This window comes from Perca fluviatilis, chromosome 3 (assembly GCF_010015445.1).
Source record: "Perca fluviatilis chromosome 3, GENO_Pfluv_1.0, whole genome shotgun sequence".
Taxonomy (NCBI): Eukaryota; Metazoa; Chordata; class Actinopteri; order Perciformes; family Percidae; genus Perca; species Perca fluviatilis.
The window spans coordinates 1,802,810-1,818,180 of record NC_053114.1 but is presented as its reverse complement, the minus strand read 5'-3'; the positions used below and the strand labels follow the sequence as shown (position 1 = coordinate 1,818,180).

Below are 15,371 nucleotides of genomic sequence, written 5' to 3'. Positions count from 1 at the left end.
ACAGTGACATTGCTAACATGTTCACCATCTTAGTTCAGTGTGATAGCATGCTTTACTAATTAGCACAAAACACAAAGTACAGCTGAGGTGACAATCTTTTACCTGACGATGGTGCTAGATGAAAAGTTAGGGGATGCTATTGAGGACACAACAAACACTTGTATAATGAAAAAAGAAAGATGCATCTTAGATATAACTACATTTAATAAGTAATTACATTGTTATTCTTGTACAACTTCACACTCTTTTACAAAACACAGAGGTGCACAAAGCGTGTCACAACATGTCTGAGGAATGTGATCTTTGTAGGAGTCCCTGGCGCATTTGTAACAGTTTTTTCTTCTTCTTTACAAAGTATATACAGATCTCAACTGAGCTAACAGCGCCTGGACATGGCACTCAGACATTGTTGTTGTTCAAAAGTGTGAGTCTCTTTAGTGGATTTGATGCAGGGGAAAATCCCTAGCATCTGCTGGCCTGGAAAAGGACTGTATATTCAATTAAAGTTCCAACCTGCTGGCTTACATCATGTTAAAAAGTCCACTGGCACAAACCTTCACTTGTTCCGTTTTATGTACAACATAAACAGCTGATAGACAAGTGCTATCAGAGATTACTTAAATACTTGTAAACACCCATATCACCTGGAGCACAGTAAGTTAACATACTGTGTAATGGTACCACAAGTCTAGTACGGACATCAATCTGACCATAATCATTTGGAGGCAAGTTTTAGTGGGGCTGTAATAAGTCCATAAGGTCATAGTAAGCCAATGGGACAATAATCAATTCAACTATATTATGTCAATAGTACCAAAGTAAGTCAGTGGGCCAAGGGCTAATTGCAGTAATGATGTGCTTTTGGGGAAGTGGAAGCAGGCCAATGCACAAGTAAACATCCACTGCCAGCCACCCATCTATCTGTCAATATGGATTCTGGTTATGTTATTCGACAATATGTTAATGGTAAGCACTGTATAAACCTAAATATAAACCTTTTCAGATTCTGTATCATAACATCAGGTCAAAACATCTGGAATCTAACAACTGTCTTGGCAGGTCAGGCACTTTGAAAGAGTTCACAGTGGCATTCCCAAAAATGAGATTATTTTTTGGAAGCAGAACAGCCTGTCGACGTGTTGTAATGATGCAGCCCTTCATCCAGCTGACAGCCACAAACTTCCCGCCATCCTCTTGTCTCTCCTGTGCCATAAATGTGGCTAGAAACGATGGGTGTGGGGTAGATAATCTCTCTAATAATAATATGAAGGTACCTACAGTCTCTTTCAGGAAAAGGTAGTGATATAATAAAGAATTGCAAAGTAAAAAGAATGGCCAGATACTGTAGCCAGGCAGAGATACAGACAGAAAAATCCTCATCCACAGTTGACAAACGGTGAACATCACGACAATAATTAGTGAAAGACAGCTGAAGGTAGCAGCAGTAATAAAGATATATTGCTAAGTGCAGAAACTGCTTGCATATTTACCTCAAAAAAGTTATTACACAATCAAAATACCCGCACAAACCAATACACTAAACAAATATATATACATTTCATAAGGCACATTAGCTCAAGGATTTTGTTAAAGTCGTAAAAGAAGAATATCCTGGAAGTGAAGCATAAGATGACAGATGGAGGTTCTTTGAGTGAGTAGAAGGGAGAAGATGAGATAAAGATATGTATGAATGAGGAAACTTGGCATACTGGTAAAGAGAATGGAGGAACAGTACCGTCCAAAAAATAAAAACATTCTGCAGCTTTAGGGTTTAACAAGCTAATGCCCTAACCACCCAATTATTTTATACTGGAGCTTCATCGCAGCCCCAATCAGGCTGCACCTGTTCAAGAACATGGACGAAACCATCTCTTCACCATCAACAAACTGACCGATGTGACAAATTGTAGCGCAAAAACTGGAAGTGCAGGTGTTGATGTAAAAAGGGAATTCCTGGTTGACTGCCCTGCTCAGTCAATGGCTTTGGAGGCAGTGAGGGGTTCAGTCTCTGAAGGGTCTTCCTGAGGAAACACCACATAACACACCTTCTGGCCCATGTACGTGACTCTTTCTGCAACGCAAAGGACAACAGTTTTAAATACAGGGACTAACCGCTAACATTCTCTACAAAAAAATTCTATATATTTTGTATATGTACCCAACTCACCGACTAGCATGTCTACACATTTGGGTTTGTTCTTCCACTGAACACCCACAAAGTATACAGGGACTCCAGTCAGCATGATGACCATTCCCAGGCCACAAACCACTGGTTCAGAATACAGACTGAAGCCCAGCAGCACAGCCCAGAATATCAAGTAGGTGATGGGGATCAACATGCTTACCTGCACAGGACAAAAATACACACAATCCTGAGGATTCTTTCAATTCTTGTTTTTGCCGCTGTAGAGCGATTGCCATATTTTATTCATTGAGATTAGACTTTTTAAATTTCTTCTATCTAAAAAAAGCATATTAGGCTACAGTATACTGTTTGCAAGTATAGGACTGGGAAAATATATAATTTTAATAATCCATTCCTGAGACAAAATTATAGATCATCGTGTATGTTTAATATTTTGACAAAAAAAGTGCATGCATTCTATCAAGATCAAGACACACACACATTTGCAATTTTACTTTTCAGACACCGGGGGGCGCCAAACTACTGTACATGACCACAAACTCCAGGTAGATCCGTAGATCCCATCCATCAGACATCTTTGGCCCGCCCCGTAACAACAGTATTCAACTCAGCGCTCTAATTTAGCTGCTAAGGAAACGTGACGGAGCAAGCTGCTGCTCAGCTAAGGTGATAAGCTTAAAGTGGTGTTTTTCCTCTCTGTCTTAAAGCCTAACCGTGACAGGCACCGGCTAGTAGGAGTGCCATTAGTTTACAACCAATACATTTTTGTTTGCATCGGCTACTTTTTGAGCCAGGCCTTGCTGACTAACCTAGTAACGTTAGAGTAGGTTTGGGTTAACATTTTCAAGCACCTGCTAACGCATTAAATTTTTGGCCAATAACATTACACAAAAGTATTAACTTTTATTGGCTACACCCGCTAGGGTCATCGCCTAACCAAATTATGCTCACATTAACGTTACCTTCGTCAGTTGTTACGTCTGTGTTATTAAATGCTGCAAAAGCAGATTATTTACCCTCCATGTAGACCTATCGTCACCTTTTGAATACATGTCGGCCTAGTTAAGGGGAAAGTTAGTTAAGGGGAAAATATGGAATTCATGTGAAGGTAAGCTTCCTTCACATTATATTTATCCTTTAAATTTACAGTCTAAGAAGATATTCATACTATCCCGTGTAGCCTAATTTTAACTAACATTGCCAATTCAGTAATTATTAATAATTAAATAATTGGTCCAAGTCCTATAGTCCTGTATGTATCTGAATTACTGTGTGCACATTTGGAAGAAAAAAATAATACACATCTGTCACTTTGTTTTTGTGTCCGTATGGCCCCATCTGTTGTTAATTGTACTGTGTCCTTGCTGCATTTTATCTCTCTTTTATCTTACATTGTATTTCCAGTAGAAGTCCTCATTGTGTTCCTCTGTTATTTACTCTTGGCTTTGGATGTTTGCTAAGAATACATAATATATATGTTTAACATTTCCCAAATACAGTTGATGAGGTGAAAAGTTTATATTTAAGCAGTAGACCAGGAGTTTTGGCATAGGGGTCACTGGTAGTTAATTGGAAGTAAACCAAGAGCTATGACTTGATAGTTAAATAGCATGCCTTTAACAAGGCCATGTAACGTTAACGTAATGTTAACGTGGTTCCTGCAGTGGATCTGGGTTCTCAGGTTTCTGTACCTTGATGGGTCTGACCAGGTTTGGTCTCTTCTTGCGGAGGTAGAGAAGGCCAGCAATGGTTACCCCATAGGACAGATAGTTGATAAAGGACACATAGTTGATCAGGTTGTGTGTCTCTCCAATGCACAGGATGACTATGGTGGCCATGCACTGTGGGTGATGAAGGTAAATTCGAGGGGTCAAATAAATATTAAAGAAACTAAAAATAATGCAAAATAGTTCCATATTAAAAAACAATTTCTATGTGTGGCAACCCCTTCTGTTGTGCGTCCATGTGAAGCTCGACAAAGTGGACAAAACTCTGAGTGCAGCACTCACGCAGACCAGCAGGGCAGGGATTGGAGTGCAGTTCTTTAAGTGGATCATAGCCAGCAGATAGGGCAGGTGACCCTCTCTGGCTCCAGAGAAACACAATCTACAAATGTACAGACACATATGCACATGTGTGTATTGACACTATTTTTAGGACATATTAACCAATCATAAAAGGACATAAAAAAAAGGTGTGGCATGTAATGTGCAGCAAAGCAAGGAGTGTGTGTTCTACCTGGAGGAGGTGAACAGATATCCGTTGATTCCTCCAAAGGTGGACAGCGCTACAGAGATCGGCATCACCCAGGAAAACATCCCCAGCAGCTTTTCGCCGAATGTCTGGAACAACAAAACATCTGATGGGTCAGATTATTGACTTTTGCTATGTGATCGACTTATTGATTTATTCATTCAGTCCCTAACAGTAATGTGTTAATTTATTAATTTCACTGAAAGATGCGATGTGAGTTTGAACACACTGCATAGTTATATCGGATGGCTACACATATAAGGCTTGTTGTTTAAAGTCTCTTTAGATCATTTTTGGATTTAAAGATTCTAATAATGACGGCCTCATCCTTTAATATCCTAGGACACTGCTTGTAATTCAAGTCCGTTGAAAGAAAGTAGTCACACACTGAACTCATGACTGTGTCCGGTTAAAAAAAGGTTTGGTCGGGCGCCCGGGTGGTTCGGTTGGTGGAGCGCGCTCCCATGTGGAGAGGTTTCTTCCTCGAGGCAGAGGCCCAGGGTTCAAATCTGACCTGCGGCAGGTTTCCTGCATGTCTTCCACCTCTCTCTCTCTCTCCCCTTTCATGCTGTCCTGGTGATTGGAGGCTAAAATTCCCAAAAAATAATCTTAAAAAAAAAAAGTTTGGTTGGTTGAGGTCTGTCGCGTGCTAGGATTCTCAGCTTCAGCAGACTTACAGTTTCCAGGCAACTGAAGCTCATATTAAACAGTATATAAACTGCTATGAGCTCCCATATGAAACATACAGTACATTTATGGAGATGGAGAGCTGCTCACCACTGCCACAGCGTTGGAGGCCAGCAGCTCCTCAGGGGTCATGGAGGAAAAGTAGGCAATGTTGGTCATAGTGTAGACAAGGGTCACCAGTGGGATGGAAATGTAGATGGCACGGGGGAGGTTCCTAATCAAAATAATAATATAAGTATTGGCGATAATTTAAATGTTGATGCTCCAGCGTTTTACAGAGCATTACAAGACGATTATGTAAACATATAAATTAATTCAAACCAAAATAGTTCTGAACTAAGGGACTGAGATGTACATTATGTTATTGCATAACCTGTAGATATGAAATACTATCTGTGCATGTGAATGCCGTACTTGCGTGGCTCCACAATCTCCTCTGTAACATAGTTGAGGAAATTCCATCCGCTGTAGGCAAAGGAGGCCTGAAGGAAGGCCAGCGCTATCTGTCCCACAGAGGGATCCTGACTGAATTCAAACGCCACACTGGGCCGTAGGGCATCGTAGTGACCTGGAGAAGTTGAGAGGAAGGGTTGTGTGGATGAAACAGTGAAAAACTCCTATATAATATCAACTATAAAATCCACAGTTTTATTGTCTCTCTGGTTTGACGGTGTTTAAAAATTCATTCAATAAAATTATAAAGAACTAAATGCGGTCCTTAAAGTGATGGTTCGGAGTAATTCACCCTAGGGTCCTTTGCACCATGACCTCGAGCCAAACACCCCCCCAGAAGCTTTTTTTACCTGGGTCTAACACTGGGAGAGTTAGCTAGAGTAGCGTTATCAGCTGAATAGCTTAGCGCAGGGGCTAATGGACCCACGTTTGTATCTTGTAAGTTACCCCACTAATAATGCCCGAAATGATACCAAACGTCTACAAGTAGTAAAAATAGGTTATGCTCTCATAAAACAATGGATTGGAAAGTTTGTAAGTACACCAGAAGTTTATGAACACTTGCCTGCTCTCTTCAGCTCTCTGTTGCTGCTGCTGCTACCTGCAGTTAGACGAGTGCTTAGGGCCGTCTACAAATTACTACACCGAAAAGATATACAACAAAAATATTTATTAATTCAATGATTAAATAAGGTAATGTATCCAAACTTACCTCAATTATTACTTGTCTACTGCTAGTTATACTACAGCACTTACTTAAAAAAAAAAATTAAATTAATAAATATTTTTGTTGCATCTCTTTTCGGTGTTGTAATTTGTAGATGTCCCTAAGCACTCGTCTTACAGCAGCAACAACAACAGCAGAGAGCAGAAGCCAGCAGGCAAGTGTTATTTACATAAACTTCTGGTGTACTTACAAACTTTCCAATCCATTGTTTTATGAGAGCATAACCTATATGTACTAGTGTAGACCTTTGGTATCATTTCGGGCATTATTAGTGGGGTAATTTACGAGATACAAACGTGGGTCCGTTAGCCCCTGCGCTAAGCTATTCAGCAACTAACGATACTCTACGCTAACTCTCCAAATGTTAGACCCAGGTGAAAAAAGCTTCTGGGGGGTGTTTGGCTCGAGGTCATGGTGCAAAGGACCCTAGGGTGAATTACTCCGAACCATCACGTTAAGGTTTCCATTGCAGTACAACTTCAGCATTATTACTCTAACACATGATATCACATTAGTGATTAGTGAGTTCATGTTACCGCACAGAAGTGTGTAAAGGTTTCTCAAGAGTACAGTTGTTCAACATGAAATCTACTCTGAATACAGTATATACAGAAGATCCCTTCATTTATCTTTTATTTGTTTTTGGCATTGATTTAAATCTAAATGCATCCTGCACCCAAATTAATTTACATGCAACACTTAGGCTATATCTTGCTCAGAGTTAAAGGTGCCGTAGATAGGATTGTGAAGATCCAGGACTTAGCCAAAAAATTTGAACGACAACTTCTCAGTCCCCTCCCCCCCTTTCTGTTAAAGCCCAAAACGGTCTCCTAAGCCCCTCCCCCTACAAGGGAGAATGAATGTGTGTGCATGAGCAGTGATTGACACGCAGTTAGATACCCCCCCTGGCCTTGATTGGTGCATCTGAATAGGGAGTGGTGGATTTTTGCAAATCGCAGTACAGGCTGTAGGTGGAGCCAGAGGAGCTGGATTTATTTTTAAATGACCTGCTTCATGTAGTTCTACTGGAACATAGGTTCATAGGTTCCAGTGACATAGGTTCCAGTAGAACTACATTAGTTTCAGCTAATATGACAGAAAGTTAGTTTTATAAGTCTTATCTACTGCTAGCCTAGAAATCTAGATGCACCCTAGCGGCAGCACATTTATTTTGCAGCCAGGGGGGTCTAGGCACTCCGTTGGCTTGCGAGCTGGAAAAACCAAACTCTGGTCAGGCCAATCACATCGTGTATAGAGTCGGTGGGCGGGGCTTATGGCTGCTGCTGCTGGGAACAGTGGTCTTCTGGAAGACTTGGAGTTCAGCTTTTCTTTGAGAAAAGAACAAAGAACGGCACTGAAGTCATTCTTAAAAAAGGAAGATGTGTTCAGAGTTTTGCCGACCGGATACGGCAAAAGTTTAATCTATCAACTAGCTTCTCTACCTTCTTCGTTGTTCTGCCTGGTTGTAGCGCTATCCTATTGCGTGCAGAGGGAATTTGAAATACAACTGTTTATCCCGCCCCTCGGATTGAGCTCCGTCAATGGTGAGTTCCCAGACCCAACATCTGGATGTGGGTCTGGCTTGTCAGGCTAACCTACTGCACCTTTAAGCTGTATATTTTTTATAAGATATATTGCATTCGTATTGTATATATTTTCTGTCTCAATTACAGTAGTTCTCTCAATGAGCCGTTATTTTGGACATAATTATAATGCATATTACATTATCCTGTTCTGTTGTTGAAAATAGGTGGTGTATTCAATTTGCTCTGTTATTTTAAATAGTTTTTCCTATCTTTGTCCATATTTGTTATTTCAACAATTGTTTCCTAATGGAGATAACAATAAAATCAGTGATCAAACAATCAATGTGCTATATCTAGATATGAATAGTTAATTCCAAACCAAACCACAGAAATGACTCAAATTGAAGATTTAATCTCACTGGATTGTGTATGTGTGTGTGTTTACCTCTACAGATTTGGACGAGTCCTACCACTATGATGAGTACTAGAGCGAGCAGTTTTCCTACAGTGAAAACATCCTGGATCCTTGTCGCCCAGCGCACACTTGAGCAGTTCACCCAGGTCAGGAATACTGCGGAAACACACACACACACACACACACACATATATACAATTTAAATCATTTACAAAGCTTCATGTTTCTGACAGGCTTCCACTTCCACTAAATTATTAACCTCCACTGATTTCCAATCATCGAGCTCAGCTCAGCAGAGCCTCTAGGTAGATGCTGTGTATAGTACGTATATGTTGCAGTAATGGTGTGTGTCCATTGTCAGCGTAATTTCCCCACTTCCCATTCATCTCTATGGGAGCAGCCGTGCAATGCATTCTGGTAGCATCGCAGGGACCTTGGAGAAGCGGGGTGTCAAGTCGCCCGCTCCTCATTTGAATAAAGTTGAATCTAGCCAACTTTATGCAAATGAGAGTGTCCGGCTCGGCTCACCCCCTCTCAAAATCTGACGAAAATCTTTGAAACTGACCTTTGTCAATCTGAAATGAAGACAGATTCAGCAACTGCATGGCCTATTTCTCGCTTAACATTTTTTCAGAAACATGTTTCAGTTAACTATTTTTGTTAAATACAAAATCGTATTCGAACAAGCCGCCATTATGGTCGGTTTTGAAATCCCGTAGCAGACAGACCCATGTGATACGTTAGTCCAATCAGCTGCAGCCGTTGCGGTTGAAGGAGGGTGTCGACTGTTTTCTGTGCTTGTCAGTGGTCCGTGGAGAGAAACTGGTGGCGAGCCCACTAGCGTGCAATGCTGGGAAGCAGGGCGATCCCATCCATGAAAACAATGCGTATACAGTATGGACACCCACCACAAGGCTGCGTTCAGACTGCCTGCGTCGGCCGTCTGGCAAAAACGCAGGTCTTTCCATTCATGTTGAATGGGGATAGTCGTTAGCACTCAAAAAAACGCAGCGGGCCTGCGCCAAAAAGTTGAGACCGACTCAACTTTTGGAGAAACACAACCCCACTTCACGCTGCGGTGGCCAATCATGAAACCGGAGATCAGACTTATATCGGTGTGTTTTGAGCTATGGTTTGAGGCGGTGTTAGAATCCCGTACACTAAACAGCAAACATTACTGTCTTTATCGCTGCTACAAAAAAAGTTTTAAAACACTTAGGGTAAAAAAATGCAACACAAGCACTGAACTGCCCGGGAGTTTGTGTAATAGGTGAATGTTTCCTACAACAACAGAGCACTCGTCTCCCACTCGTCTCTTTCTCTCGTGTGAAATAATGCTGCCTTCAAGTGCAGTCGGAAACGCTGACATATATAAACGATCTGACGGAAAACAGTAATTGTGAAATATAAAGTGTACTTGTGCTTTGTTGGAGGGGCCGTTTCATTGACACCCCCTCACCGCCTGCCACAAATCGCCGGATCACTTTTATTGTTGTCAATGCCCCGTAGGAGGAGATTTCCATGGGAGTGTAGCAGTAGACTCGAGTTGGGCTGCCTGAACTGGCTCGCAGGCTTCACTTCATATGCTATGTGCTGTATGATGCATGATCAGACCTGCAAACTCAGAAGGGCTGAAAAAGGTGACACATTTTATACAGCCCCCCCTCCTGCGAAGAAAATAAAGGGAAAAGACAACATTTTCCCAGTGCTAAAACAATACTTTTAAAACGGTGCCGGTGCATAAACGGTGCCTGAACCGATAAATATTTAAAATATACTGTATATATATTTTTTAAAAAGGAGCACAAAACGACAGTCGGCGACATTAAAAAACAGCTTGTTTATTGCTAAGGCCATATGGTCAAAATTAAATGATTTATTAAAAATTTAATAACAAGAACTTATAACAAGAACTTATTTCACCAGTAAATTCCTGTTAAACGACAAAAACAACCACTGGATGGGAAAAGGGTATTTTACAATAACTTTGAATGCAGCACAAGGCTGTCAAGGCGAGTTTCAAGTCGAGTTTCAAGTCTGTGTTGTTCAGACAACGGCATCTGCAATCAGACTGTTAAAAAAAATTCTATCACTTTTTACACTGTTTAGCTGTCCGCATTTTAACCGTGTTTACTCCAGCTGCTAGCTAACGGTAGGCTAACGGTAGGCTAACGTTACCTGCTGTCGAGTGTAGCGTTAACTAGCGTCACATGTGGCGATGTTTCAGTTGCCTCTAATGTCCGTTTTGGAGCATCAGAGAGAAGTGCAGGCATTTAAGTGCCACTGAAATGCCACTTAAATACCCCCCTCCCCCCCTCAAAATAAAAACTGTTCGGATCTACACCATTCACGTGGATGACATTTTCCCATTCTTTTTGGCGATTTTTCGCCAAAAAGCGACTAGTTTGCAGGTTTTGCATGATGTTGTGACATTATAAGCCCCTTTCAGACACCTTGTTACTTAAATGTCATGGACATTTTACATGCTGGTCATTCTTATATCTTCTTTACTGTATCGCAGCTTTAATCATTCACAGCAGTGACCTGTTGGTTTGTTTTGCCACTAAGTGGTCATGGGGGTGTATCACATCTAAAGTAACATATACGCATACCCACCATTTTCTTGTCTTCTCAGTGATGTACCATATCAACAGGAAACAGTGGTGGAATTGGTATTGCCCCCTTTCCCTAGCCTTCATCCACTTAACTGACCATTGCTTGTGTTTCATGTGCACTTAGAATAGTGTGGCAATTCAAATCGAGTTCAGGCGACAGGATGTGTGTGAGCAAGCTTGTCTAGATTCTCCATCTTTCTTTGTCTCTTCTCTTGTCTCTCAGCTTTTTGCATCTTGTCTTTTGTCTTGTTTCTCCTCTGTCTGTATTTGTTCTCTATATTTCTCAATTTCTCTCCCGACCTTTCACTCCTCCTACCTCTCTTGCAGGAGTGGCACAGCAGTGTATGTGTGGAGGGTGTTATTGACCATGTCATCCATCACCAGGGCAAGGTTTCCCTCCCACCACAGAAATCTGAACAAACTGCTTCCTCTTGCGCGGGCACACACACATACACACACGTGTGAATTTTTGGCAGGATGTTTTGGTGGCACCAGGCAGAGCATTCTCTCCCCTTCAACACCACTGTGTTTTATAGTCAGTTACCCTAGGGGTGTTGCATGCATTTCCGTTCCTGTGTTCCAGTGAAAAAACCCTCATCCTCCCCCTACTTCCTTCTGTGTTAACCCTGACAGGAAGGAGGTGCCAGCAGGCTTTGAATGTGACAGCGCAGGTAAATCTGTGTCCTGCCATCACAACTTCTATTGAAGGCTGCCTCGGCAGCAGAATACTAAACTAATTATTGCTTTTACTCTTAATGGATTCTGACCTTAACTTCGGACAGATTTATCAGGGGGCTTTAACCTCAGGAACGCCTCCACTTGGTCCAGGATCTGGTCACAGTAGTCACTGAACTGGCAATAACCCCCAAGTCTTGTCTGTTCACCACAAGGTGTCTGACACCAGAATCCCTTCAGTTAGCAGTAAATCGACAGGATTAAGTCTGGGAGAAAAACATGCAGAGACTACCTGACAAGTGAAATACAGTACAGTCAGTGATAGTGGCATAGTGGTCGAAAAGGAAGGCTGCAACATGAACTAAAACCAGCTGCTGCAACAGTAGAAACTTAGGCCCTGTTACACGAGAACGCGCATGGGTGAAAACGTAAAAATATTTTATCAGATGTGCCTTTTGTTTAGACAGCGACGGCGTTTTTCGGGGCTTAAAAGCGCAAAAAAGTGAAACCACCCTGCAGAGTGGAAATCTTTAAAACGCTCCGCCGTCGCGTTCCCGTCTAAAGGGTAAAAACGCAAAAGTCGGCCCACCTCATATTTTGTTATATGAATCAAAATATAGAGTGATTACTCGCCCTTGGCCACTCTGCCGTTGGGTATCCCCAGTCTGCCTATACTTGGTCCGGATGGCTTTCAGCTTTGATGATATCTGACTTTTACATTTTTACTTTCTCGTGTGGATATGATGTCCCTCCAGGTACAGGATACTGCTGAAGAAATTCGGTCCATATGTCTATATATATGTCTGTCCAGACAAAATTGTCAGCTCGCCATGTTTTAGTTTCGCGCTACTAGGGAGAGAAGTAGAAGGAAGGTTCTACGCTGAAGAATATATTTGGTAGAAAATTAGTAAGAGAGTCTCAAGCCACCTTGACCTTGCTTTCTCTGTGTCTAAAGGCCTGGGAGTGATAGTGATAAGACTTGTGGGGGGTGCAGCTGGATCGGAGAAGTGCCCAGTAAATCCATTAACACAGTATTAAAATTAACTGGCCAGATACGCAGAGAGAAAAATGGTCTAGTGATGGATCTGCGCGAATTGCGGTGGGAACCGGAGGCCTGGACCAGGTGCACTGATAACGGCACATAGAAGAAGAAGAAGGAATCTGAAGAAGGATAAAGAGAGAGGGTAATGTTATGTCGGGCATTCGAACTCCCGGAAAGACTGTTGGCGGTAGGGCAAGAGAGGATTGTCTTGAAGGAAGTTTGAGTCTGATTCCTTATGCATAAGCTGTAACTATTTGCAATATTGTCACTAAAGATGATTGACTTCAACTAGAGGACTCCTATAAGTTATTTCTAGCCTACCATTAAACGAACACGACGGTTAAAGGTGCAGTCTGAAACAACTTGAATTGATCCCAAACCGGCTCCAGAAAAACAAAATCTTCAACACAGGCGTGGGGACTTGGTGGTGTTGTGTGGCAGTGCTTCACACTACCACCTAGCCTAGCCGCCTGGTGTGCATACTACATCGAATTTCACACACTTTTGCGTCACCATATGCACGCAGATTTCCCCCCCCAAAACGCTCGTCTAAACACGGAATAGAAAGTGAGAACGCCACTTTTGTTTTCTCTTCAGATTGTTTCCGTCTAAACATAGCCTTACATCCAGCATTCCTGTATGACAGGGACACACTTTTTCTATTCTGTAGCTCTCACAGTGACAATTTCTGGCAGGTTTCTTGTCACAGTGGTGAACTGAAGAGATGCAATATTATTATGGTCAAATATTTAAATTTTTCAAAATTATTTTAATGAAGAGGCGACTTTAGCATCCGTTCCCTTCATTTATAATTGATGCATTGGGCTGATGAGTCCATCCAGAACAGCTGTTAACAGGTAGCGTTTATGTTTTCATGCGTCCAACCATCAACCTCTCAGGAACGCCTTGAGGGAATGTCTTCAAATTTGTCTTACAGGATGAATTGATTAGATTTTTGTGGTCAATGATTGAGGCATACAACCTCATGATAGTACAGAGATAGGAGAGAAAGGATCAAACCAATATGGGCATTATGTGATGATCTCTTTATCCCCAGATTCACTTTTTGTTAATTTTTTCAATGAACCACTCTGATTCATTTGTCTGCAGAGCAGTTGCAGCTGTTAGTCTGCTGACTGACCACAATCCCTCAATTGAACACTAAAGTAGTTTCATGCAGCATTCATTTTAAGTCCAGCATGGCCAGGAAATCTTTGGAAGTCTAGGACTGAGAACATTAAATTTAAATCACTTACCCAGATTAACCCAATTTGCGCATGATCTCTGTATTTATTCTTAGCCTGCATACTGCGCACTGTTTCATTTGTTTGTGTCTTCGCTGTGCCTACAGTTGTGTCTGGCGTTTGAAATGTATGGCCGAAACAGTACACAGTGTGCCTGTGAAAGGCGTTAAGCTTCTGGAAGCAGTTCAGTTTTTGGCACCAGGTCAAAGCTAATTAAATCTACAGTACATCTTTTTTGTAAATGGAAAACACATTTTTTTCACTATTAAAATGAAATGGAAATTGCAGTTTGCATTTTCATTTGAATAATGGTGTGCTATCTGAGGCTTGTTTTGTGGAATATGTCATCCATCAAAACCACACACAAGTGGTGACTTAAATTGCCCCCTGCTGCGCTAGAATGAAAAACAGAAGCTGCTATTGCTGTTTCTCCTCAGTAAAACTAAGTGAGAATCAGAGTGTGTAGCCCTCCTGATTTAAAAAAAAATACATCACAGTGATTGTTGGGTATGATGTGAAATAAATGATGATAATCTCTTGTTGTGGAAAATGTACTCTTTGCACTCTTATTAGTGATGTGTATCTAGTAAAAGTTATCCATATTTGACAGAATAAAGGGGTGTTACAGAGTAGATTTCCTCAAAAGGGTGTACCAGGCACATGACTGTGCTGCTGTGAACTGTCCAGTGCTCCTATTCTTAGAAGATCACTACCAACCCACAACTGGACCTGTCTGGTTTTCAACTAGACCTGTCTGGTTCCCCCCCCCCCCCACCCACACCCACACACACCCACCCACACACACACACACACACACACACACACACACACCTGGGACTTGTGACTCGCATGCAGTCAACTGCAGGGGAGGAGGAAGATCTAGGCTGACTCATATTCATAAACCTGTCACTAAGAAAATTTCAGTTGACATAATGGGCCGAACATTTATCCAGTTAATCTGTTTCACACAAACTGTCCACCAAACACTGGGAAATGCCAAGATACACTTTAAGTTTTTCTATCCTAAAGTGACTTAAAACTGTTTTGCTATTTCATTTGGGCAGATTATAAGCAACTTGACAGGTTTTCGCTTCTGTGGGTCAATGTATGTATGTATGTATGGTTTATTATGCTCCTCCTGAATTTGTCTAGAAGTGCATTTATGATAAACACCACTGCAGAGTAACTCACTGTACTGTATAGGGAGTTGTGTAAGCCAAAGGCTAAAAGAATGGCTGACCTTTGAATAAAAATAGCAATCAGCCAGTAAAGGCTTCTCTCGGGAAAGGCTGTAGGTGGTGCTAACAACATTTGAAATTATGGCATTTAGATTTAACCAAAGTTTTTTTATTTATTTCCACCACCATGTTTAGAGGAGTGACATGTCTCACTTCCATGGATTTACTTTTGGTGTTTGACAGTGATGGAGCTATAGAGAAAATAATTTTCTAAACCGTTAATGCCAATTTCTCTATAATGCAAGATTCTTGTAGGGTTCAGAGAAATATCTTTTCCATCTGTTATCAGCATGCTGTTGAACCAGACACTTTCCCTGCTGATAAATAGATTGAAGCTTATATAACTGCTG

At 41.5% G+C, this 15,371-nt stretch overlaps 1 protein-coding gene across 1 annotated transcript in view; it reads right to left on the bottom strand.

Annotated features, from left to right (window-relative positions):
- Nucleotides 1-186: 186 nt before the first annotated feature.
- slc7a10a (solute carrier family 7 member 10a) overlaps nucleotides 187-15,371 on the bottom strand; it is a 28,042-nt gene continuing 12,857 nt past the window's right edge. Inside the window, exons 4-11 of the mRNA XM_039795363.1 lie at nucleotides 8,238-8,363; nucleotides 5,501-5,654; nucleotides 5,177-5,300; nucleotides 4,385-4,488; nucleotides 4,156-4,252; nucleotides 3,838-3,987; nucleotides 2,168-2,345; nucleotides 187-2,071 (exon numbers count right to left, since the gene is read on the bottom strand). Coding sequence (XP_039651297.1) covers nucleotides 1,971-2,071; nucleotides 2,168-2,345; nucleotides 3,838-3,987; nucleotides 4,156-4,252; nucleotides 4,385-4,488; nucleotides 5,177-5,300; nucleotides 5,501-5,654; nucleotides 8,238-8,363 — 1,034 coding nt within the window. The 3' untranslated portion in view covers nucleotides 187-1,970. The remainder of the gene's footprint in view (nucleotides 2,072-2,167; nucleotides 2,346-3,837; nucleotides 3,988-4,155; nucleotides 4,253-4,384; nucleotides 4,489-5,176; nucleotides 5,301-5,500; nucleotides 5,655-8,237; nucleotides 8,364-15,371) is intronic.